Below are 26,222 nucleotides of genomic sequence, written 5' to 3' on the forward strand. Positions count from 1 at the left end.
ACAACAGCACCAGAATAGAAACACACAGATGGACAATGTACTAGCCTGTGTTTCTTAAATACCATTTCTGCATAGAACATGAATTATTAGCTGTGTCATAGTGTGCCATTATCAGTTTAACTGTTTAAGCACATGGAATTTGGACACCTTAGCAGGCCAGCAATTCTACTAGATGCATAAGCCTGTTCTGTTGCTGACATAATGATGAACTGCAGATTGTCACTGAGTGAAATAAAAAGCCATTTGTTACCATCAAAGTATCGATATTGATCAAAACACTACTTATGTACAGGCATGTAAACGTTACTCAGATTTTTACAGCAACAGAACAGCTTCTTGACAATTTGCCATAATGCAGTGGGGAATGTTCTTTGTCCTTAAATGCACAGAGAGGGAGAAACCATGCGTGCAGGAATCTCCTCAGTAGTAATAACTAATAAACACTTAGTTGTGAGGTAAGGCTTTGATTTACTGATGCCGAAGGGGAGCTCAACTCTCATCCTGTTCCCCGAGCACGCCGGTTTTGGGCAGGCCGTGGGAAGGGGCAGGGGACGGATCGCGGAACCAGCGCTGGAAAACCTCACTGCAAAAAGGGATGTAAGGGATGTTGCACAACTTCCCTTGCTGGTAAATCACGGAGCTGTTTCAGCCCGTCTCCTTCATGGAAATCCTTGCTGGTTCTTACATCTGATGTATCACAGCCCTTTTAATATTTTGAAACCTGGAAGACATCTCTGAAATGAGCTTGTTGGTTTGGGTTTTTTTTAAGAGCAGACAACGCAACTTCCTCAGTTTTGTGTTGTAGGTCATACTTTGCTGTCTCTTGTACTTGTTGCTCTCACGGACGATATCCTGCTATCCTCACACCTCCCTCCCGTGGCTCTGCGAGAGCTGCACCGAGGCGAAACACTCGGCTTGCTTTGTGTCGGGAGACGCGGGGCAATCGCGTTTCCTCTCACTTGTGAGGGCTCTCAGGAGTTTTAGCGAGCCCGTCAGCACCTGAAACATTGGGAGCTGTCGGGTGGATACCCCGACACGCTGACAGCCACAGGCCCCCTGCGAGCCGCAGCGAAAGAACACGGAGACACCGAGGCACCGGGGCGGGGACGCGCAGCTCCGCGCCCGCCCGGCTCCCCCAGCGCCGCCCCGCCGGGAGCGCCGCCCCCGCCCGCCGAGCCCGCGGCGTCCCGGGACCGCGCCGGCCGCGGACGGAAGAGGAAGAGGAAGTGGGGCCGCGCCGGGAGCCGGTGAAAGGCTCCGCGGGGCCGCGCCGGGAGCGCGAGCGCAGGGGGGCCGCTCCCCGAGCAGCCGGCGGAGGACGATGGGGGTGGCCGGGCTGCTGTGGGCCGCGCTGTGGGCCCTGCTGCTCCCGCGGGTAAGGACGCGGGGCCGCGCTGCCGGGCCGGCCTGGCGGATGGCGCTGCTTGTCGCTTCTGTTCGCGGCCGGCCGAGCGGCTCCTCTGCCCGCCTTATCCCCCGGGAGCTCGCCGGCCGCGGCGGGCAGGGCCCGCGCAGCTCCCATCTCCCACGGCTGGGCTGGGCTGGGCTCCCCCTGCCTCCGAGCACCTCGGGCGGCTTGGGCTGGAGCGTGGCCCGGGGGGTTTGGGCCTCCTGGGCGCTCGGACGAGGCCTCTCGGTTCCCCGCACCGGGCCCGGGGAGCTCAGGCCGGGCCAGCTCCGGTCCGATAACAAATCTCTCGGATGCCTGCGTGGATAAACCTGGTGTTTAAAGTTGGATGTGGGGAAGGGGGAAGCTCCTAGTGTGCTGACTGTGTGTGTCCTGACTTCTGTGTCGTTCACCTTCAGTTTTGGTTTCGGTGTGGCGAATATTCGCAGCTTCTCCCTCTCCACAAGTGTACATTGCCGTAGAAATCTGGCAGAGCGCCTTCTGCCAAGTGGGGTAGTGAAATGGGGGTCAGAAACCTCCATAATCTGCTTAGGCAATGTAGAGGACATGTATGCATTAAATGCTGTTCCTCGAAATTGTTTTGTTATTGAGATTTTTTTGTTGTTGTTGTTTACTTAATTTTAACAGAGTCCATCTTGTTTTTGGTAAGACAGGATGCAGAATACTTATTTTTTTCCTGTGTAGGAAGTCACCATTGGGTATACTCAGCAACAGGTGCACAGCACAGTGTGTTAGTAGCTTGAAAATGCCGGTGGGGGAAGTAACTTGTCTCCCTTGCTTTTCCTGAGCCCCACATAGCTGTCACTGCTGTATTGGGGTTTTCTGAAAAGTGGCTTTGCTCTTTAACCCACTGGTTTGCTGCTGCTGACAAAGGAAAGTGGATTCTGCCCTCTTAGAAGACTTCAGGCTCTGTGTCCTGCCTTCTTTGCTCTACAGATGCAGCTGTAGCAGTGGCGAGCATTAGACCAGGTCATTCTGCCTCAGGAGCAGTCTCTTGGCATTAGCAGCATGGGGAGTTGGCTTTGGGGAAGGATCACTGCCATGATCTCTGAGCATGGGCTCCTGTTCTCCTGGGTCACAGTGCCTGCAGGGAGGGAGAAAGGCCAATTTGTGTGTATCGTACAGCAGAACAGCAAAATGATGGTTGTTCTGCCTTTTTATGTTTCTGTGGGTTTTACGTTGTCACTTGCTGCATACAGACTGCCTTCTCCCTAGTCTGTACCTTTGAGATTCTGTATGTCTTGTCTAGGTACTAATTGTGATGGATATTGTAAATATAGGCATGGTGTGGTCTCTGCTGGTTCATCTGATTTTCTGTACTCTGCATGGTGGGGTTACTGATACACTCCAAAACTGAGCAGTCAGCCCAAGCTTACATCCCTGCAGTGACAGGGACACATTTGGAAAATTAGGGATTAAGAGACAGAATGAGACTTCTTCTCTATCAAACGTAAGGAATTATACAACAAAAATTTAGAGGTGATAAGGGAGGGAAGTATGATGAGAGAATTACCTGTCAGAAATAGGGAGGAATTTATTTGGAGGTGAGGGACCATTGGGAAGTGTCAGCCTGAAGTGAAAGGAGATTGTGATGCCCCTTTAGGTAAGGACAGTTGTCATACCTCTTCTCCATGTGGGAATGCTTTTATGCAAGAACAAATCAGCCTAGGGAGGCAGGTTCATCTTTTCAAGAGATGTTTTTGTGATCACAGACTTAGTCTTGCTCTTAAGTAACAAGATTGAAAATGTGGTCGGTAGGAGATGTTAGTTTTACATGTATACTGAGAGTAGGATTTGTTCAGTGGCACAGCTGACTGCAAGGCCGCCTGCCCAAACCTGGAGCCCTTGTCTGTTGTGAAAGGATACTGAAATGATTAGAAAGTAACAGGACTTTAGCTGGATGCAAGAGGATTTCCCTGGGGATGTTCCAAGTGAGGTGCATCCTGGAGTGTTTCTTTTAATTTTTTACTTGTAAATGCTGTCTCTGGGAATCAGCAATGAATAGGTGTGGGTAATGTCATGCTCAGGTCCTGCCTCCCTCCACCTCATGAGGATGAATTGTGTGCCTTGATTAATCCCCAGAGAAGGGAAGCTTGCCAAACAAAACATGCATATCAAATAAGCAAGTAATCACTCCTTCTAGGTAGATTTATGCTTGTGTAGCATTAACACTTGATTTCCTGGAATCCAGAAAACATTTGTTATTCTATTTGGTGAAGCAGAAAGAGCTTTTAATGGATGTAAACCTCTGGGGTTTGCACCTGTTGGAAGTCTTTACTGCTTTTAATTCACCATTAGTTTGTACTTCTAGGTGAATGCATTTACAAGGGAAGCTTGATCATTTTTGTGCTGATCATAAATCATGGAACAATTTATTTCAGCTGAAGAACTGTTCTGTATTAAACAGTTAATGTGCTCAGGCCCTTTGACACAGTTCTCTGAGCAGATGTTCATGCGCTGGGGCTGATATAATGGATTCCTCTGAAGAAGGTTTTTTGCTATTCAAACCAGGCAGACATAAACCTCTGAAACAATATCGTCACATGCTTTTATTTTCTCTCCAGTTCTCCCTTGCTGCAGAATACAGATCTTCTGGCTTGAGGAGAAATGCCTCTCTAGCACTGTTAATGTTTAGCATTGTATGTTTGTTTGGGCTTCTCCCCCATACCCATGCCTACTTTTAGCTTAATATGTTCGTGGGTTTTTTAATACAAATCTGAAATTTACAGCAGAAATTTTTTGTTTTTTTACTCTGATGATGCTTCCTACTGTCAAGGTCAGTTTCAAGACAAACAGTTGTAATAAGAACATCTTCCAGTTTTTTTATGGTGATACTTCTTTGGGATGCAAATAATGTTTGTTTGTTTATTTGCTTTATAGCTGTAGCTGCATCTAATCTTTAGTCTGTTCATTTATCCACTTAGATACCTGGCCTTTATTTATGCTTGGGGAGAAGTATACATTCCTAACATTATCAGAAGTTTTAAAATTCAGCTGTATTTGTAAATAACAGGAATCATTATGTGAGGGACTCTAATCTTAAGAAACACCAGTATTTCATTGACTACACAAATTCTTCTTAAGGTACACTAGTTGGTCTCTTTTGTGTTTACAGTTACTTGACAAAAGGTATTTTGGGAATTGTCATATGATACATATAATCCCCTACTTTATTAGCAGGGAAAATTGTAGATTCTGTGAGGAAGGAAGACTCTAGAACTTAATCTTTTTTCCATATATTTTTCTAATTGCTTTCTATGTAATATTTAACACTTTTTGGAAGGCATAATATAGAGAATCTGAAGTCATTTGCATTGGTTTCTTGCTGACATTGTGCTTAGTGACCTGAACTGTGCATGTCATGAATACAGTGTCTTTGCAAAGAGGATAAGCAGCATTATACAGTAACTAGGTTCTTACTGTTTTTCCAACTTGCTCTCAAGCTCCCCATCTCTCATGGGATCAGTCATTATGTAAAATAATGAGTTGAGTAAATTCCTTTTCTCCTAACAGCTCTTTCTCTTATTAAGCTTTTTAAAAGAATGTTTGATGATAAAACTGATATCAGTATAACTGATGTTCTGAACTTGGTGTAACTCAGAACACTCTGATCTATTACAGGTAACTGCTGATGAGGGGATCCTGCATGTCTCTGGAAATGGAGTGCCTCCAGTAACTAAGGATTACTGCATCATTTACAATTCTAAATGGGTATCCCTTCCAAAAACCTTGGACAATGCTGTAAGTAGTTTGTAGTCATACTCTCTAAGAAAACTAGAATTCAGTATGAATTTGAGTCAACTATAACTGGTCTTCAAAATTTTGAGTTAAATACATGCTATGCTGAATATTTGCGATTTTGGTTCATGTTGTCCCCTTCCCCCCAAAACACTAAAAAAAACCCCAAAAAACCCTATAGTGAACATTTCTATCCTTTAAAGAGTTTGCTTCTAGAGTTTTCAAAGGGAATACTCTCTGTGTGCTTAGAACCAGTTTTTGTATTTGTGTGTTTATGTATTCATTTTATCCTGTTAATTTTTTTTCTTTGGATATTATCCTTATGTCTAAGTTTTATATTTGGGAGTTAAAGTTCTAAAAACTGGTAAACTTCTGAAACTTTTTTTTCATATTGTCTCATCAGTTTGATGTACTGTTTAATTGTCCTGATAATAGGAGATTATCTGAAATGTATCATCATGCTATATTTTCTGAATGTGTTGGTGTGAGGCAGAAATAAATGTTCTTTAGGCATTATTATAAACAGGAAATACTTTGTGTTTAGGAGTGATGAAGACACTCTGCCTTCCCTTATGTTTGGCTTATAAAGTCTGGAAATATCATGGAGTATACACCAGATTCCCCCAGACTACTAGTGGTGATTTTTCTGTGTAGTCATTTTCCTATGTTTGAATTACAATACCAGCTACTGTGAAATTGCACTTAGAAATAGCCAGATTATTTCAGCTCTATGCTGCTCTAAATGTCCCTCAGTATTGCATGCTGCTGAAACTGCTGCTGTGATTTTATGTTCCTGAATTAATCACTCTTTTCTGTTACAAGTCTTCCTGGCAAATCTCCAGTTAAAGGGCATTGTAATGTAGTCAGCTGTATTAATTTATTTGTAATATCAAATTTCCAACTTTAGTCACATTCCTTTTCTCCCTCTTTATTTGCAGACTTACTGGACTCTGGAAAACCTGACTTCTACAGTCCTCTGCAGTTCAGCTGAAGTTCCTTCTGGCTTAATGAAAGACAAAGCAGTTGTAGTGATGAGAGGAAACTGTACTTTCTTGGAGAAAGCAAGAATTGCACAAAGTTTAGGTGCCAAAATGCTGTTGATTGCCAGTAAATCTAGGCTGGTAAGTTACAACAAACAGTTTTCTTCTGTACTGAAATAGTGTCTTGTCTGTCCCATGTGGTGTGCAGGGTTAACTGAGAAAAGCCCCAAAAGCAGAGGAGCCTGAACCACAGTGTGGGATTCCAGCATGGGTCATTTACCTTCCTGACAGAGCTCTGCTCAGAGGAGCTACAGCTGGGCTAGATTTTTAAATATTCCTTGTATCTTCAAATACGTTTCTGAATGCAAATACTTGTCTTTATCCTTCCCTAATTTTAGAGCACTCTGAACTCTGTGTAAATTTAGGTGATAGTGCTTTAGATGTGTGTGATAATAAACTAGGGAAATGTAATCCAAAACTGGAAATAATAAAAGGTCTTGTGAGATCTCCTTGCATTTTTGTTCTCCATTGCAGCTGCAAAGTGCATGTACAAATGTGTATAATTTGTGAATTTGTGTGATTATCACAGAAAGTTCATCTTGTTTTAGAAGTGTAGAAATTAAAAACAATTTAAATTATCCCTTGTAATACTATAAAAACACAAGAGCTGTATGAATCCAGATGTGTTGGTAATGACATCTGGTTTAAGTACATCTACCTTTATTAACCTTTTGCCAAAGGTGGTGAATGAGCTTTTTGCTTTTTACCTTCCTACAAGTGCATTGAAGTTGAAAGGATAATCTGCTTTGAGGGATCTAACCTACTTTGTAAATAGGCTCAACATACTTACCCCTTACACTTTCTCTTTTAGTCTGCTATTTCAGACAACAAGACTGATTTTGAAGATGTGACTATTCCAATTGCTCTTATAAGATATAATGACATAGTAGATATGCAGCTGGTAAGTAACAGAGCTTCAGCATGTTATTTAAACTTAGGTGTTTGAACCAATAGATTAATTTCAGGAGAGGTCTGGATGTCTGCCTGGTTTGAATGTGCATAAATACTACTTTCATTCCTAAGTGAGGATGGACATTTAGTTGTGGAAGTACTGATCTTCCTAATCAGGTGAACAAGAGAGAATGATTGTTTGATTAGAGCACTGAGAATGGGGAACACAATACCTAACTGGAGATGGGGAACCGTAGAAGTTTCCTGCTGAACAAGATAAGCTGTCTTCCAGTGGACTTGGGTACAGCTGCAGGTGCCTGACACAGGTGAGGAGCTGTAGCCTGAGAGAGCTGTTCCTTTAGTGCACAAGCTACAGCAGCTGAGCTTGTAGCTACTGGCACCAGAACTTTTAGGCAAGCAGCACTTGAGCAGGTTGGATCTTGAGGAAAGACTGAAAGGTTTCTTGCCTTTGTCAGATGATGAGCTTCCTATGTATAGTGTGACAGCATCAGCTAAAGAGAGGTTGGGCAGTGTAGTTTGAGTTTCTGCTGGTGAGTTGATGGTGAGAAGCCAAATGCATGTTATTAAAATGCAGCAGTTGTGGTATCTCCTGGGTTTTATAAGCAGGGGGAGTTTGTTTTGGGAGTATTTGGAATTTCTTTTCCTTGGCATGTAATATTAGGATAACAAAATACTGCTCAGGGTTTTAAGGAAAACAATATCTTTTCTTCAGTGTGACTTTTTGTTATTATATTGTTGTTTTGGATTTTTTATTTAGCATTGAATAATTTTGATAAGCAGGAGTTGTGTTGCACATGTGTTTTGGGGATAGCAGAGGTTAGCACTGTGTAGTCTTAGATTCTTGAGTTGAATTTGCAAGCTCACTTCACCATTTCTGCTCTTAATCTTCAGAGCTGCCATGGGAGGTTGTCTTAGGTAAGTATGCAAACTGAAATTGCCTAGATTGGTAGGACTTTGGTTGTTTACTGTTGTCATTAAAGATAGATACTTGCTGAGCACTGACATGACTGAAGGTTTGTGCTGTCTTCAGACTGCCACAGCCTTGATAAGTACTGTAGTTGGGTTCAGGTTGTCCTCTGTCTTCAGATTTGTTTCTTCAAGTCAGATAAGTGTTGTTTGCTTGAGTGATTTGAGGATGCCCTACTAACATGAAAGGGAATTAAGGCAAGTTAGGTCTGGATCTTCATTTCTTTGTTGCCCAGCTATGCTTGGAGTGGTGTGGTGTAGAATCACTTCTGTGCAGCTGGAGTAACTCACCAAAGCACCTCCGCTGTAGGTTGGTGTGCAGGTGATGTCTCATACTGCTGCTGAATCAAAGAATTCATTTTTGTCTTATAATGAGACTGCCTCGATAAAAGTAGTGAGGAACACAGGTTAGACTACAAGTACCCTTTCCTGGTGCTGCTCAGTTTATTGCCAAAGCCTTCTGTCATGTCACTGACAGCTGTTACTTTGATATGCACTGCTTGGAATCCAGCAGCCATTGTACACTTCCTACTAGAGCTGCATTTCTTGTTTAACTCTCTTTAAAGCTTCCAGCTTCCTCTTTTTATTTAGAGGAGAGAGACAGCACCAGTCTGAGGGCAAGTAGTTTGTATAAGCATTCTTTTTACTTGACAAGCAAATCATCCCTGTTAGCCTTCAGCATTAGAGGCAGGTCTGTTAAGAATCCTGATAGCAATAGCAGAGCGTTACAAACCTTTTAGTCAGTGGACAGCTCTCTGGCAGATTTGTTACCTAGTGCAGTGTGTTTCATTCTAGTGTTCCCTGTGGTGGAAGTTGAGACTTAGGAAGTTTTTAGTGAAGAGAGGAATGACAGGAGCAAAAGGAAACAGTTGTTCTAGATTCTAATGGGAGTGATACTTTGTAAGACTTCTGAAACTCAAAGGAAAAACTAGATTGAGATGTATTGGAACTGAATACTAAAAATATGTAAGCCTCTTAGGGTTTTTGGCTTTTTATTTGGTTCTTGGTGATGTTTATCTGAGTTTTTGTGTGTGTGTGTGGCTTGTTTGTTTGGGGGTTTTTGTTTGTTTGGTTGGCTTTTGTTAGTTGTTTTGTTTGGTTTATTACATAAAGGATGCTATAATTTGAACAGGGTTTTTTTTCCTAGAACTGCAGTGTTTCACCAGAATTTAATTTTATTCCTTGTTTTCTGAACTTCCATAACTTCAGGCAAAAAGAATGATTTTGACTTCTTTAGCCTGAAGAAAGGTTATTATCTGTAATTAGAAAATTTAGATGTTGAAATGATTCAACGTGGCCACTGTATTCCACTCTACTATTGAACTTCCCATTCAGTCTTTCTAGTGCCAGTTTGACCTTTCTGAAACCAAACCTGTCTGGCATGTTCTTCTCACTCTTGCTTTTATCTCACATGCAGACTGTAAACAAATCTGGGATTTTTTTCTGCATCTCTGAAGTCTGCTCTCACTGCACAATTATTTTAGATGTCTGGGCTTACTTTGGCTGCAACAGCCAACTTGTCTTCCCTACTGCTTTCCATTTCCTGTCAATTTATCATCCTTTGTTTTTTAAATCTCACCTTTCAATCAAATGGAAGCACCTTGGTTTTGCTTTCAAAATTTTTGTGCAATTGAGTACCAGTTGCATCTCAGTGTTCTCTCCTATTTTCTTCTGTGTACTTCAGCTGATTGGTTTTTTTCCTTAGGTCTTAAATTTTTAAAATAACATAAAATTGCTTTCTTTTCATTTGAATCCATCTCAAATCATGTTTGTGTGAAGCTGTTGGTTAATAACTTTCTGCCCCCTTGAGCTGTCACTGCCTTCTGTCTGAAGCCTCGTGTCTGAGTTCTGTGGGTTCAAGAGCTGGAGGTAGATCTGTTGATCATAGTGGACCTGTGAGTTTGTATTTCAGGGTGATGGAGTTAGATGTGCTTTTCTGTAGAGCAGATGTCTTTGATATAGCACTTGCTATATTTTGGAGAGGCATTTGGGCTAGAGGCACAACGTCTCAGAAGTGTGGCAAGAATGCAAAGAGGTACCATTTTCTCTCGTGGTATCTCTGTATTTACACAGGAGTAAATAGATTTGTTTCCAAACCTGACCATCCTGAAAGGTAGCATGGAAAGCATTGCTTCTTGGCAAACATATGACATGTCTGGTGCAGTGAGTTGAAAACTTCCTCTCAGCATTGTGTAGATTAGGAGTGGGAAATCATGATGTACATCTTGTTGGAAAATAAGCAATATGATTTCTTTGTTCTCCTTATGAACCAACTTGTATATTATATTTCAGATGTTTGGAAATGAAGTTAATGTGACTCTGTATTCACCACCTTTGCCAGAGTTTGACTACAGTATGGTTGTCATCTTCGTAATTGCTGTGTTTACAGTGGCACTGGGAGGCTACTGGAGTGGGGTAGCAGAACTGTAAGTTTGTTAAAAGGAACTGCTTAAATTACATGTACTGCAAAGATTGTGAAAATTGTCACTATGATCAGTGAGAAATTATTTTCCTTTAGGTTGGTAATTAAAGAATTATAAGATCTGAGTGCAATTAGCTGCTTTGTCATGAAATGTTTGAGCACTGTGACCTCTGAAAAATCACCACAGGTCTTTGAGGAACCTCAAGTGTGGATTGTAAAAGTCCCTGAGGGATAATGCAGCTCTTGGGAGGAGGTATAGGTTAACATTTTGACAAATTACTAAATAATCTGTAACCAGCATCATAATTCTCCAATATCCACAATAGAAATTGGGTATTTTAGTCACACCTTTCAAGTGCAGTGATTCAGGAGGTAAATACATATTGTGTATCTGTACAGCTGCTCCATCCCAGCTGGCTGTGCTGTCACTGGGAGCAATGGGAAGCACAGTTGGTTGTCTGGCTGACTCCAGATAAAGTCCAGCCTGGCTTATCTGCTTCAGTTTTGTTTTTTATCTGGTGGAGCAACAAAGCTGGGGCAGCAGCAGCTCTGGGACTGGGCAAGGACAAGGAGGCAGCAGCAGTCCCTGTGGAGGGAAGTGGGAGTGGCAGTGCAGAATGTGGCAAAGGCAGGGGAAACAAGAGGTACTGAGGGTTTCTGCACTGTCCTTGGGGGGTGTGCAGCTTTAAGTGATGCACAGAATTGTTATTAGTCAGGAGTTAAACTGGCTGTAGCTGCCTTTGAGAGCATGGCACTATTCTGCAGTATTTCTTGGGTGGCTGTGTATGCTAAATAGGTCACTGTGTGTTGCTACCTTCAGGGTCTCAGTGGTGTTCTGGTGCTTTGCTCCCCAGAATAACAAGGAGAGGATTGTATGTGATAACAACAGCTTCCTTTTTCCCACAGTTATGCAAATTAGCTATTTTAAAGAGATTAAAGAAGTAGAAGGAGGGGAGGTGTGTATGTTTCTTTTTTTAAAGGTTGGGTCTGATTATGCTTCTTTTTCACCCTGCAGTGCTGTAGGGTGTGGCTGCACTGAGTACTAAAATAACAAAATGTGGTGCTGTCTCCCATATTAAAAATACCTAGATGTAATTTATTAAATTGGTTAAAGTGCTCTTTCATAAATCTAGGACAAGCTTATTTTTTTAAAAAAGCTGCTTATTCAAAGCATGTCTTCTGAGAAGGTGATTCATCTAACAAGGTGCCTTGTTCCTGTGGGCTATTCTCTTTTGAAGGTAGCTGTTTCAGTGCTGAATTCAGCATTTGGTAGGTAGGTCCTGGGATTCCTCAGGAACACGTTATCTGATGGGCAATTTGCACTAGGTCTGTACTAAAGAGTAGAAGGGCTCTCTGCTCAAAGAACAAACACAGCAATTTGAGTCTCCTTATTTTGCATGCTGGGGTATAAATATGGAGTATGTATGCACAGAAATCTTACTCCCAGTGAAAATCCCAATTATACTCCCTCTCTTTCACTTACTCTGTAATTATGAGGTGTAAGAGAACTAGTACTTAGCTAGCTTCATTCTGCTAACATGAATGGGTTTTACAGACACTTAATGTCTAGATGAGGTTTTGAGAGTGTGAAATATCTATGATTTTGATTTATTGTAGATATGTTATTAGATATTGTCGACATATTTATCAAATTATTATCTACATTTAGCCCAATAACTTTTGTAGTCAGAGGTGATGCTCTAATCAAGCTCAGTGTGTGCATCCTGAAAGTTTTAAGGGTGTAGTACTGCTTTTCTCCACATGGATCAGGGTTTTGGTCGGGGATGCTCCCTTAAAGTTCGCAATTACCACACCATTGGAAAGAAGTGCAGTTAAGAATCTTTTCCTTGTGATCTGTGCTAGGTTGGAAGTGCATGTCTCCATTAAAAAATGGAGAGAAATCCAAACAATAACCATGCCATTTTCTGTGGGTTTAAGTCTAATAATAGTATGAAGGACCAAACTGAAAGCTTGTCAGTCTATGTGTTCTATAAGCATCAATTCTGGTCTTAATCTGTCATCTGAAGTAAATGTGTTGTTTGTTTTCTTAAAACAGGGAGAATCTGAAAGCAGTAGCAAGTCCTGGGGAGAGAGAAACCCGCTGGAAGAAGGAAGAAAATGTTACTTTCACCCCTGTAACAGTTATCTTGTTTGTTGTCATCTGTTGTGTCATGCTGGTCTTACTTTATTTCTTCTACAAATGGTTAGGTAAGAAACAATGAATAATCTCATTTGACTTATTTTTCTACATGATCTTATGAAGTGTTTGAGTCTAAAAGGCTAGATAGCTAAAATGAATGTAACTTTTAAAATTATTCTCTCCATGCCTGAGCTGAGGGCTGAAAGGATGCAGTTGCTTCTTAAAGGAGAGGTTTCTTCAGCTGTCTTAGGAAGACTGCTTTTACAGTGCTTGTTCTGAATGAAGTCATATGGAAGAGAGGTGACTGATGATGAGCAAAAAAAAAAAATGATATCAGTGCTCTTGGGAGGATGGCAGTGACAACCAAATAGTGTTTAGAGTTTGCTTGATGAGAACGTTTTTTGCTAATTAGGATTTGGTGTTTGGTTTTAGTTTTTTGGTGAGGGTCTGACTAGAAGGAATTCTGATACCTCTGAGTCAAGTTTTTGCTTGATGAGAACTTTGTCATGGCAGAGACACTGAGAATTTAGCATTTTCTATACTCAGCTGAGTGTGGTCTCCAATGACTGTTAAGCACTGCTATAACTGTGAAGAGTTCATATTATGGAATCATAGAATCCTCAAGGTTGAAAGAGACATTCAAAATCATCCAGTCCAACTGTCTACTGTCACTGTAACCCTTAAACCACGTCACCCAGTGCCAGTCCAGACACATCCTAAACACAAAATACCAAATGTATATTACTGTGTTTATTTGCTGTTTTCTATTTTGTTGTCACTGATTCCTGTCTTCGTTGTTTTTATTTAGTTTATGTTATAATATCAGTCTTCTGCCTGGCATCTGCAATGAGTCTGTACAACTGTCTCGCAGCATTAATAGGACAAATCCCATTTGGGAGGTGCAGGTATGTGCACCTTTCACTTATTAAAAATGACAGGTTTGCTCTGGGTTTTCTGACTGCTACTCAAGGCAGCATGAAAATACAAGCACAGTTGGACAAATTGTTTCCTGTATGGTTTTAGTGTGTGGGATAGTTACAAAATAATTACAAGCTGCTTTAATAGCTATTAAAGGTATCTGTAGCATAATCAACAGTTTAAGTAGTTGTAGCTTTGCTGCATTATCTTTATTTGAAAGCATTCTGTAATAAAATTTGAAAGACTGTGCTTGGCTGTCTGAGCTTGGTTTTACAAAATTCTGGCTGTCTGTTATATATTCTTATTTTGTTCATCAAGGACCTATGTAAGGGGAGGATCCTGCACATTTGATCCTGTACATTTGATCCTGTTTGGAGCAGTACTGTGCTATAGGCAGCAGAGATTTTCTCTTTCTTAACCTGTACTGTACCTGCCAATTTTTAACTTTCAGCGTAGACAACACATTGCTCATGTCAGCCATGTTAGAAGGCCGTGGTTCCAGTCCTCACTGGGTGGTTTGTTCTTCTGGCTTGTTACCAGTGCACACATAGCACTCTTACCACTCTGAGTTAAATATCCTGCCCAGATTAGGGCGTATGGGAATGTCCCTGTTTTCCTTCCCTGCATTTTCACTTTTTCACTGAATGTTTAATGCAACAAATTGTTCTTTTATCCAAAAAGAACAATGCTTATGAACTTGGAACCGTGTGAATCGTGTGGTTTGCATGTTACTTAGTGTAGGATGTTCATATAGTATATCCAGTATATATGTTTATATATGATCCAGTAGCCCATTAAAGGTAGTAATCAAGTAGCAAAGAGCAAGTCTTGTGTCAGATGCAGGAGAGTCATTACTTCTGTCAGTTATCAGTTCAAAAACTGTCACAGAAAATTGAGTATGTGGTAGAAATGGATTTTGGCTCATGATTTTGCAATATATAGTTACTTCATTTTTAATCTTGTATTATGTTTCCCAAAATCGATTTTTCTCACCACTGCCATTTTGTGCAATTATGACATGTTGACAAAGCTCAGGTGGTTACACAAGAAATGGATGAAACAAACCCATCTGCTTGCTCACTTCCCTGGAAGTGTGTGCTAGAATGAGGACAGGCCACCCAAGCCCTTCTTGGCATGTTTTTAGTGCAGCCCAGAAAAGGATTGGTGCTGCAGTTGTAAGAACAATGCCACCTGAATCTGTATAGAACAGATGGGCAAAAGAGAAACTTCTTGAGTTGAGAACACCTTGTCAGCTTAAGGTTGTGAGATAGCACCAGTGTGTGTCTAGGCTGTTGGAGGCTTTCTCTTTTAATTTAATTATTTTCTTTTAGGATTACGTGTTTCAACAAAACCATTGAAGTGAGGCTTATTTTTCTTGCTATATTCTGCATAGCAGCAGCTGTTGTCTGGGCAGTATTTCGAAATGAAGATAGGTAAGTGGTTCATTCTCACTTAAGAGTAAGGTGAATAATTGGTGTTAATGAACTTCCCAACATACTACTAATCCTGGAGCACAGCATCCTTCTAAACTCCAGTGCCAGTTTCAGAAAAGTCATGAAAGTATTTTGAAGCTTAACAAGCATGGGAGTAATGGAGAACAAAGCAATGCAAATGAGCTGTGTGGTAATTCAAAGTTATAAAAAACTGTGAAGATGAGGAAGAACTAGCTTGATTGCTAATGATTGCCACAGAAGAAAAGAGGTGCAGAATAGCATAGGGAATAGTTGTGCTCAGCAGTAACTAAAACATCCTTGTGTTATCAACACTGCTTCCAGCACAAATCCAGAACACAGCCCTTACCAGCTGTTGTGAAGAAAATGAACTCCATCCCAGCCATTACCAGCACAAACAGTCATTTATTTATGACCAGAGGCTGGTATAAATTGACCATCTTGAAGCTAGGACTTTTGTGGTTTTGGTAGTGGTAATTCTGAAAAACTAATTTCTTGTTTTCTGAGAAATTTTCCTTCCTACTTCAGGAAAAATCTGGATTCCAGCAGCAGTTTGAACAACCTGTAAAAATGTTCTGGGTTTCTTTTTTAGGTGGGCTTGGATTTTGCAAGATATTTTGGGAGTTGCTTTCTGCCTAAACTTCATTAAAACACTGAAAATGCCCAACTTTAAGGTACTGTAAGTTGTTTGCCTTAAGATAATATTGTACTGCCATGAATCTGCAAGTTTACTGTCAGGAAGTAGATTTTTCCATACACAAGAAATATGTATTATAAAATAAAATCATAAAAAATGGTAAAGATTATTGAAAGAAGCTAATCCTGTTCTAAATGTTATGCTAAATTAAAGCATGTGGTACAGTAATGGTACCAGAATCTAGCTGTGTGATACTTGAAAACCCACAGTAATATTTTCTTCTTTTTTTTGCCAGTCTTGTGTGATTCTTCTAGGCCTCCTCCTTCTATATGATGTGTTTTTTGTCTTCATAACACCATTTATCACAAAGGTATGTTTGTTAATTTATTGTAAGGACAAAAATGTCTGGTGATTGGTAGAGTATTTTTAACCGGTCAGTGTTTTCAGTGTTCTCAAGATAGAAAAACTAATTTCTAATTTTCCCCATGTAAGACAACAGTGGCCTAAATTTTTATGGCAATCATATGGTCAAAAGTAAACCATCCCCAGTTAATGTGAGGGGGTAGTGTGATCATGAGAAATTACTGCCCTCCAGTTTTTTTTTTCCCTTTTGCTTTTAATACCCAGTTATTGGAATATGCTCTAGTATTTTGTGCAGTGATCACTTGCAGTGTGTTATGAGCTGTGTTAACCTGCTTTTATTTTGAAGCAGAAAGCTCATGGCAGAAAAAGCTGACATGTTTTTATCTAAAATTCCAGCTACATCTAGTGGACTTGTTGTTTGGGGATTTTTAACATTATTTTAGGCTGGACTGCATGTTTTTATTGCCAAACAATGCAGTATAATACCCTACAATACTGGGGCATTCCCTTTGATATTCTGGATTTTTCCAATCACAAATTGGAAGTGGAGATACAAGCAGCTTTGTAAATGTAGTATGAAAGTTTCAGTTCATGAAACCACTAACTTCTGAAAAATAATTTTGATTTCAGAATGGGGCAAGTATAATGGTTGAAGTTGCAGCTGGTCCCTTTGGAAACAGTGAAAAGGTATGAACAGTCGTTGTAATGTGTGCAGTCTCAAAGTACTGACTCTGTGTCTGTGTATCTAATTCATAGTGTGCTTTTTGCCATAACTTTCTCACAAAATATAGCCAGCTTCTGCTATTTTCTTACAAGTATTAAATGCCTGTTGACTTGGGTTTGATCCTAGAGTGATGGAAACTTGGTGGAAGTCCCTACTGAACGCTCAGCTCCCCATGAGAAAGTAAGGATTGTATTTCAGATACTGGATTTTTAAATTATTTCCTCTAAAAAGCTGTTCTTTTGGGGAAAACCTTACTGTCCAAATTTCTCTTTAGGGCCTGGATGTCATTGATCAGTATTATATAGTTAGGTTAAAATCCAGATTTGTTATTCCCGTTACATGGTTAAATATTGTTTTAACTTTTTTTTTTTTGTTTTGTGTGTGTGCATATTATTTGTAAATCTGAAATTCCGGCTTACCAGTTGCCTTAAGCTTTATCTACTTTCTATGTTGGTTTCTGGTTTTTACTTCAGGTTCTACCTATTTGAAGTCTGCATTAACGATAAATTAATTATATTTACACTGTTTATTAATTCAAGCAACCAAAAAAATCCAGAACACCAGAATGCTTTAGATGAGATTTATGTGGCTTCTGAAATAATGTTTTCCAGTTACCCGTGGTTATTAGAGTGCCTAGACTTGAACACTCTGCATCAACAGTCTGTGATTTGCCCTTTTCATTGTTGGGTTTTGGAGACATTATTGTCCCAGGTGAGCAAATGTTTTTGGTAACTGTAACTTCTGAATAAATATTTTGGGTTTTATTCTCACTGACTTGCAAGGTAATTACTACATCAAATCCAGCAGTTTGCCTTGATCAGTTGGTGCAGAATACAACAAAAGCCAGAGTAGAAGAACGCTCATTATGTTATAGAATAGTTAAATAGTGAAAGGTTTTTTATTTTCTTTTGTACTGGATTGAGTCAATGCAAGTCCCATAGGTAAATCCAGCTGTCAGTATTAACTAAATTTCATTAAAAACTCACAGAAAGCAAACATTCTGTGACTTTGTAGGATTTTCATATCCTAGACTATGTAATTAGTGGTGAGGTAATGTAAAATGTTTTGCCAAGTTTTTCCATCTTTCTCACAAGAGCTGAATTTGGCCATAATTGGAGTCTTGAGCAAATTACTTTAATTGAGCATGTGCAGGCAAAATTGCTGAATGCTACAAGTGAGCATTAGAATCCTATTGAAGGAAAGTATTAAAAATAGGTTGTTAACTCTTCTGTATTAGAAAGCTGAAAATAGCACAATGTAATTAGGTTGCTTGAAAACCCCAAACCTCTAATTCCAAGCTTGCTTGGCTCACATTTCCATTATGGTTTTGATTTTCTAGACTTCCTGTAAGATTTCTTAGACTGGTTCTTGCCTCTACAGAAAAGATATTAGAAGAAAATAAAATACCATAATGGGAAATCTTACTATAAAAATTATTTTATGCTGCTTTCATTTGGAAAATTGGGGAGAAAAAAATCATAACTAAACATTTCATTAATTCTTCTCCTTTTAAAATTATTTTTTCCCTTCAAGGGCTTCTGGTTGCGTATTGTCGAAGATTTGATGTTCAAACAAGATCATCTTCTGTATACTACATTTCCTGCACAATAGGTAAATTGTGACATTTCAAAATGGTTGATCTTCATGGTAGCTTTTTTAGAATGACAGATCTAGATGGTTTTCTTCAGGTAAGGTTCAATGTTGTCAAGAATCTCTCTAGAAACTCTCTTTTTGTATGCCTACTTGTACTTAACGTGACTATTCTTTATGGTCTTGAGTTGCTTTGAGTAATCTTGCAAAAATAGAGCAGCCTGTTGTGTCTCTTCTTCACTTACATTAACAAGGAAAATACTGCTTAAAAATAAATTGTCTTACTAAATGATTGATCTAATCTAAAAATTCTCCTGTACTTGACTGTGTATGTATGAATGTCTTTTTATAGCCTATGCTGTTGGCATGGTGCTGACTTTCATCGTTTTGGCATTGATGAAGATGGGGCAGCCTGCCCTTCTCTACCTTGTACCCTGTACACTCATCACAAGCTCCCTCATTGCCTGGAGGCGTAAAGAGATGAAGAAATTTTGGAAAGGAAGCAGTTACCAGGTAGGCTGCAGGCCTTGAGTATTCTGTTGTTAATTCCTGTGAGTATTTGTTTCTCTGAGAATTTGGTGAAAGATCACCTGCAATCCGGTTTTTGCAAGTTTTCCTGTGATCTTCTGGAGCTAATAAGGAAAAGTAGTCTTTACTCATAGAAAATCTTAGTCTAGTAGTTGGCATGGCAGAACAAAACTCAAGGGAGCTGAAATAGCTGGTTCAGTACTCAGGGGGGAAAATTAATTTGTTCTACTTTGAAATGTTTTCTTGTATCTTAGCATTCCTCATCTATCATCTTGATGTGGTATAACATGAGTCACTGAACTAAGCATGCAGACTCCAAACTAGTTCTGTATTAGAGACAGTTCCAAAAAACTAGTGATCAGCTAGAACTTCAGAAACTTTCCATGCATCACTGGTGGCCTACATCATCAGGAGCATTCAGGAACAAAATAGCTGGGTTGTGTAACTGTTTATTATCACAGCACACTGCCTTGGATATTCTGTATTTCCCCCTTGGTTACGTCTAACACTACCCAGAAACTGCAGTTCTTAAAATCCCACCTGTTGACACGTGCACGTTTTCCCTGATGTGACTTGCTGTAGTAGCTGGGTGTGCCAGTAGCCCTTGTGAGATGGCATTTATCATAAGTCAGGTCTCGAGCAAAACACAGAATAATCTTGAGACTGCTCTAAATTTGGTATTGTTTGAATTGAGGCACCATCACCTGTATGTGATGACCAGCATGTTGAACTTGGAGCTTGGATAGTCTGTTCTAGGGGGAGGTGGGTGTCAAGTTCATGGTGGATAGAAGCAGCTCCCTCTTTTTCAGCTACTGAATTGGAAAGTTTGAGTGGGTCAGTGAAGTCAAGGGTAATTCTTGTAAAGGTAAAACTATAGGCAGCAGCTCCTATAGTATTACCTGCAAAATGCTACCTTTTGTTGTTCTGATATGCTACACCTGCTTCACCTGGAGGATGGCTTAGATGTGAAATTACTCAGAAGATTTTCAGCTTTCACTAAATAAAATACCCTGTCTTTTTGTTTACAAAATCAACTCCTCCTTTCATAGTTCCAGTGAATAGAAATGTTCCTCTGTAGGTCAGCATGAATTTGGTTTACTGTGCATTTATATATTAAATTGGTGCGTGTTTGCTCTTCTAAAATAAACAAGAAGCCCAGTAACTCTGGGTTTGTTGTGGGGAAAACACTTTGCAATTTATTTTCCTCACTTGAGTTCTGAGTAAGATTGGCCTAAGTAAATTTGGCAGGACTCCTTAGCGACAAAAAATTTCTTGTACTTCTTGTAACAGAACTCATACTTGAAAGAATTATGTTGCCATAGTAGTTATTTCATGTCCTTTCAACTGGTTTCTTGAAGGATTAAAACTACTCTGAACTTCAGCTTGTTTTGAGTCAGATGACTTCATTTCTAGCACAATTTAAAAAGTTGATTTCAACCCCCACTTCACCATCCCTGAGTTAGACTTGTCTGTAATTTAGCCTGAAATTAATCTCTGTGTAACTTTACTAATTGCTATTTTTCTGTAACTTTTTGAAGAATATTTTTATATTAATTTTTTGTTCTCAGAGAGTGTTATTCAAGTTTCACTCTTGAAATTCTTCAGGATAGATCTTCCTCATATGTTGTCCTCCTTACCTAAAACTGTATTTTGAACTATCCTTACTGAACTTACAAACATGCAAAAAAATACAAGCAAACAAACAAAAACCCAACACAATTCCAGGGTTGAAATCTCCATCTTTCAGTGCTCACTCTGAGGAGGAAAGATGTGGAAAGGTGTCGGAAGAAAATATTTTGTTACATTAGTGATTGAGGCTCAGGCAGAGCTGCTCCATTGACAAGGGTGGCCAGACTTGTGTCGAGGTTTGCTTTGCCCTCACAGAACAGAAAAACTTTGCAGAGTTGTTAGAGCAAGGTGTCCTAAAAATTGGGATAGAAGAGCATGTACAGTGCATCAGGAGACTAAACTTCTTGATAGCAGTCCATTAGTTACCTTATTGGAGTTTGGGGTTTTTCTGATTTTTTTTTTTTTTTTGGTTGGTTTTGCTGTATGTGATTTTAATAACGGAATGAATTTTATTTAGGTATCGGACTCCTCCAGGACGCCTTTGCTACAAGGTGTGATTATGGCCTTCTTTTAATGCAACTTTATTAATCATCTTAAAGTTTCTTTTTTCTTCCTTTTTCCCCCTCTGCTTCCTCTTTTCAGTCTTTTTTGCATCTACCTCTTAATTTTGTATGAATTACTCAATAGAAGAGGGTAGAACTGAAGACAAGATACAAATTTTTATTCACACTTAGGTCTTTTGGGTTTTGTATTTTTTAAAGGAGTGCAGGAAAACATAAGTAGCAATGAAGCTGTGATTCCTAAGCCTGAAGGCAGGCTTTGTATGCTTCTCTACTCTCTAACTTCCCAAACCCTAGGGCTGCCTTCAGATATTTGCTGTTGTTGCTGTTACCTACACTGCAGTCCTTCACCTGATTTTTGTGTCATTGCATAGATCTGAAAACCTGCTTAGTGCTAAACAATTTTGTTGTCTTGTTACAACGCTGAGCATTATAAATTTGCCTTTAGCAATGGTGTGCAGCCCTTCTGTCATTGTCCTGCTCCACAGTGTCCTTCCCCCTGTCCTGTCTGCCCTGCTTGCTCTGGGCTGGGGAGCAGGGACTGGGACCAGCTCTTGTGGCCTCACTGCTGCACCACGTCTGGGCTGCAGCGAGGTTTGACCTTCCCTGGCAGCAGCTCATGACTATTAACACTGATGCCATTTATTTTTGCTGTCCACACAGCTTGCAGAGAGCAGTGCAAGCTTTCAAATTTCAGCTTCTTGTGGAATTTAAACATTTAAATATAATCTTGAATTATAGTTGCTGAAGTTATACATCTATTTATAAAGTGTTTGGTGTTTGCTCTGAAGACAGTTAGAGATGGTGAATTCTGCCTGTCTTAACTCTCAAAAAGTATTTTTTCATTACTCCTTTCTTCTAAGAAAGAGTAATTTAACAATTTAAGTCTCATTAAAAAGCCTTAATAATAAAGAAATTAGATACAAACCAAAGATGATATTAGGAAGTGGGAGGATTTGAGTGCAAATTAAAAGCAGATGGTCAGACTATTTTTATAACTTAGAATTCTTCTGTCCTGCTGTGTGCACTTGAGTTCTTGGATAGGTTTGTTAAAGTCACTTTTTTAGTTTCTACTTTATACATATGACAAATACTTGACTCCCCAAGATAGCTCTGAGGTCCCATAATTCATAGCTGAGGTAATTTCTGTTTCTGCATGATGATGCAGTCTTAAATTCTAGTTATGCTCTGTGTGGTTTTTTATGGTGTAGTCTTGATCTGTAATGAGTTGCAGCACAGAAAACATTTTAACTATTCACTGAAGTGCAGAGATTTCTTGGAAGAGTAATGTACTTGCTTTCCTGCCTCCTAACTGGCAGTATTGCTGCTATGAAGTGTAAAATACAGATTTATCTAGGTTTCTGGATTGGTTATAGTCTTTGTGGATGCCTTCATGATAAACTGATTTCATACTTATTTTTCAGTTTTTGGTTTAAATTTAGAATACCGGTTTTTGTACCAATGCAATCTATGAAATAATTTTGGCAAAATCATGGAAAATCTAGTGGCCTAGTGCATCTTTGAAGTCTTCTACATGGAGTAGTCTTGCAACTTGTTGGAGTTTGTCAGTTTGAAGTGTTTAGCATTTCTTATCTTTCTTTGAAGTAATAAATCAACAGATTGGTCACTGGCATGTTACACAGCATGCACCTGCTCTTTAGTAAGTTTTATAATCACATTTTTAGATACTTGCAGCTTCATCATTACTGGGACTTGTAAAGAATTCCATGAATGCAATATTATTGCCATGAATCTTGCAAGCAACTCTGTGCATAGGTGATGTGTGCTCTTACAGGGAGAGATTTGTACTGCCATTTCTAGTTTAGCTCTGTGGAAGTGGTTTTTTTTTTTAGCTCTGTGTTTGGGGGGTGAGTTTGCTGATTTTAGTTTTTAACAGTTCACCATGTTAGTAGGTAGGTTAAACAGAAATGTTTTAGTTACAAAGCTGCCTTAACACCTCCCCCTTAAAAACTGTCAGAAATTCAGATGTGAGAACAAAGCTTCTCTCTTCCACTTCAGAAATGTTCATGAGTTCTCCACAATGTACAGATTGCTTTGCCTCATTCTCAGCTTAAAAGAACAATTTTGTCCAGGATTGTAGCAAGTGTTGTCATCTTGCAGCTGGTTATCATAAAGATTCCTGCAGCTTCTGCTGAGATTTTGAGGAAGGAGTTGTCCTGAGAGCATCCACAGTGTGGATAAAGCTGCTTAAATGCCATCTCAAACTTTTAGAGAGGCACCTGTTGTCCCCAGCTTTAAGTTGCGGGCTGTCCTTCTGTGTGGAGGAAAGATTAAAAATGGGGTGGTGTGGCTTTTTTAGCCTTGAAACATTGTATAAACACCTCCCTGGTCCCCCCAACACCCTTAGAGTTTTTTAAGGCATTTGGTTTTAAAGTTAACTTCAGAATCTGATTATTAAGTGAAGACTTTAAAATTTAAATACAGGTGCTATCTCCAGCATTTGTACAAAAAAGCGTACAATTTTTGCTGCTTAGTGTTGTAGGATTACCAGAAAAGTCTTTAACTTTGGTATACACTGAATTATTGGAAATACTTTTAGCTCTTATTTCTATAAGCATCTTGTCAATTTAATAGAAAAAGACTACAAAAATGCTTAGCAAAATTACTTTCTCTGTGCAAGCTATGAGATGATCCTCCCTAGGTTGAAGGAAGATACATAGCATGACCTGATGTAATATGGTACTGTGGGGGGAGATTGTTCTTGTTTTATCCTGGAAATGAATACTTTAATCCTCATTCAAAGGGATGGTTTGAGTTCTGTAATTGTAGGGAGTGTTTTGCTTTGGGTGACTTTTGATGTGGATTTTTGGTAGAGGAAAATTCTAGATATACTGAAATAAATGCAAGATTGTCATTAGCACAAGAGCTGGGTGTTCACTGCTGGACTGAGTGTGCTGCTGCTCTAACTCAGTCCTTAAATCTATTGGCAAGATTGGTGCCTGCCTTAGTTCTTCCTGTCATGGTTCTGCCACATGAAGGGAGGGTTGTGAAACTGTTCTGGTCTTAGGTTGATCTTGTGGCCACTGGGCTCTCCTGAGCCTTACCCAATCCACTGACTTGTTTTTTGGAACTGTCATCTCAGTTTACTGCACAGCATGCTGGTGTGGCTGGACTGTGAAACAGCTTGTTTAAGCAAAAGTGCTTTTGATAAGGTATGTTTGTGTACTTTCAATGAAACAATTCTGGTGGCATAAAAGAAGGAATGGCACAGAGATGGGTCATAACTGGAGAAGAAGAGAAAAGTTAAAGGAACAATCCTTTTTACCCTGTAGATAGAATTATACCACACTAAAGTGTGTACAACAGCAGTCTCAGAGCCTGGCTTTGTCCTGGCAAGGATTCTGAGCAGGTGCTAGTAAGACAAGAAAATAATTGTGTGGAAACCTGCCCAGCTTAGATCAGAACCCACACAGTGAGCAGCTGTTGCACAGAAAGACAGGCAGGATATGCCACTATGGAAGAACATAAGTAGGATTTTCTGCCTTTTGCTGCTTAAAGCATTATCTCTTGTCCTAATTAATCCTGCCACTCTGGGCATATGAGCTCCTTGGCACATTTGGTTTTTTCAGCATTAGTTGTACAACTTCTATGTCTTCTGTCTCTGGCTGTAAGCTACCCAAACTGTCCAGTTCTTGGCCTCTTTTTAAGATGCTCAATTCTGAAGCCCTCAAACTGATGGTCTCAGTTTGTCACACTAACAAACGTGTGTATTACCTCTGTCATTCATTCATTCGTTCATGCCTTGTCCCAGAGGGAGAAGCAGAGCCTTCATTGCCTCCAGCAACAGTGGATAGGCAAACAGGCTGCTCTTTAGTCAGGACAGCTACAAATTTGTTTATTTATTTATTCAGGCAGTCTAATCAGTGTATATAATAATCTGGTTTGGATTCTCTTCTGATGAAAGACTTTACAGCTCCATTTCCTTTATCTTTTCTGAAATAAAAGGAAAGTTTACAAAAAAATGTGACCACTACAGTTAGTTTTGACTAACTGTGATATAGGTAGCCTTTACAGCCATGAAAAGAGAGTCTTTTCTATTCTATTGCTACCTGTAAATGTCAGGTAAGATCCTGGAGTCTACTTCCAGTTTTGCAAGCCATATATTTGAAAAATTTGCCTAACCCCAATTGTTTTTTTGTTCTCTGTATTTAATAATTGAGATACTTCTGACTCACAAGTTTATTTTCTTTTAGAGGACTCGGGTCCTTGGTTGGAGAATCATTTTGTAGTGGAAAGCATTAGCTAATAGAGCTTTGATTATTTGGCTTAAATACTTTTCTGATATGTAGAGGACCTCCTAAATGTATATTGCTAAAATGCAGTCTAACATGTGTTTAATTATATTTCTCTTAGCTAACAAATGCTTCAGATAAATGGGGTAAAGTAGTATTTCTTTATAAAGAACCATCTCTTGTTCTTTTTTTTCCTTTTTTAGATGATGGAACACCTGGATTACACAGGAAATGAAGAAAGCACAACATCAGTCACTGAACAGCCTGGAGGACAATAATATGTGCAATCCCAATTTAAAATAGCATTTGAAATTTTGACAGCTGAATTGCAGTAAATTTGGTGAAATCTCGCAATAGAGTGTTTCCCACTCTATGTAAAAGGGTTTTTTTATTCCTGTACCTATATTTTTATGGAAAATACTGTTAATAACATAAAAGTAATCAAAATAGAGTCACATTTTTACAGCCAAACCATAGCTAGTAAAACCGTGCCTTAATTTAAATAAAAGGATATTTTCTATGCAATTTTCCAACTGTGTTTCTATACAGTATATTTTTATAAAAGTTGCTTGCCCATATCAGCTTAAGTGAAAATGTTCTTTTAAAATTTCAATTAAGACGATCAGATTTCTTTGAAAAAAAATAAAGTACCCTTCCTAGGATTTCTTTCCAGAATTTGAATGAAAAGTTGGATAGTAATGTAACTATAGCAACTGAAGAATGAAACTATAGTTCCATCACTACAAGTAATTCAATAAACAGTGTATATGTTGATGTACATTGTGAGCCATAAAATAAATAACAGGGCAAATTGAAAGTGGGGTTGTGAACTCTTCCTCCCCACTCTTCTCATTGTATTGCTGGCTTATGCCTTAATTGTGAAAATTGTTAAGCTTTGATAAAAATCTTTGGATTATATATATATTTCCAAACACTTAAAAATAAGGAAAGAGGGGAGGTACTTTACACATGGTCCTGAAAACTTCTGTGCAGCTCCTGGAAT

The 26,222-nt window shown here is 39.4% G+C and overlaps 1 protein-coding gene across 4 annotated transcripts; it reads left to right on the plus strand.

The window, feature by feature from the left end:
* The first annotated feature begins 1,154 nt into the window (after positions 1-1,154).
* SPPL2A (signal peptide peptidase like 2A) lies at positions 1,155-25,739 on the plus strand. Of its 4 annotated transcripts, XM_033070638.2 has the most exons (17): positions 1,212-1,375; positions 5,030-5,149; positions 6,085-6,267; positions 6,998-7,087; positions 10,357-10,490; positions 12,543-12,694; positions 13,435-13,531; positions 14,876-14,977; positions 15,588-15,669; positions 15,928-16,002; positions 16,626-16,682; positions 16,846-16,899; positions 17,331-17,430; positions 18,253-18,330; positions 18,662-18,822; positions 20,924-20,957; positions 25,423-25,739. In XM_033070638.2, exons 1-17 carry the CDS (start codon positions 1,322-1,324, stop codon positions 25,452-25,454), a joined length of 1,605 nt encoding a protein of 534 aa, XP_032926529.1. In that variant the 5' UTR covers positions 1,212-1,321; the 3' UTR covers positions 25,455-25,739. The 4 variants fall into 4 exon arrangements, with proteins under 4 accessions (XP_032926528.1, XP_032926529.1, XP_032926531.1 ...); XM_033070637.2 differs by lacking the exon at positions 20,924-20,957 and having other exon boundaries at positions 1,155-1,375; XM_033070640.2 differs by lacking the exon at positions 16,846-16,899 and having other exon boundaries at positions 1,213-1,375.
* Positions 25,740-26,222: the final 483 nt, after the last annotated feature.

This window comes from Catharus ustulatus, chromosome 12, assembly GCF_009819885.2.
Source record: "Catharus ustulatus isolate bCatUst1 chromosome 12, bCatUst1.pri.v2, whole genome shotgun sequence".
NCBI classification, from domain to species: domain Eukaryota; kingdom Metazoa; phylum Chordata; class Aves; order Passeriformes; family Turdidae; genus Catharus; species Catharus ustulatus.

Coding starts and splice junctions, on each gene's coding strand:
- SPPL2A (XM_033070637.2), top strand. CDS start 1,322: ATGGGGGTGGCCGGGCTGCTGTGGGCCGCGCTGTGGGCCCTGCTGCTC. Junction 10,491..12,542: donor TGGAGTGGGGTAGCAGAACT/GTAAGTTTGTTA, acceptor TTCTTAAAACAG/GGAGAATCTGAAAGCAGTAG. Junction 17,431..18,252: donor TGGAGACATTATTGTCCCAG/GTGAGCAAATGT, acceptor TTTCCCTTCAAG/GGCTTCTGGTTGCGTATTGT.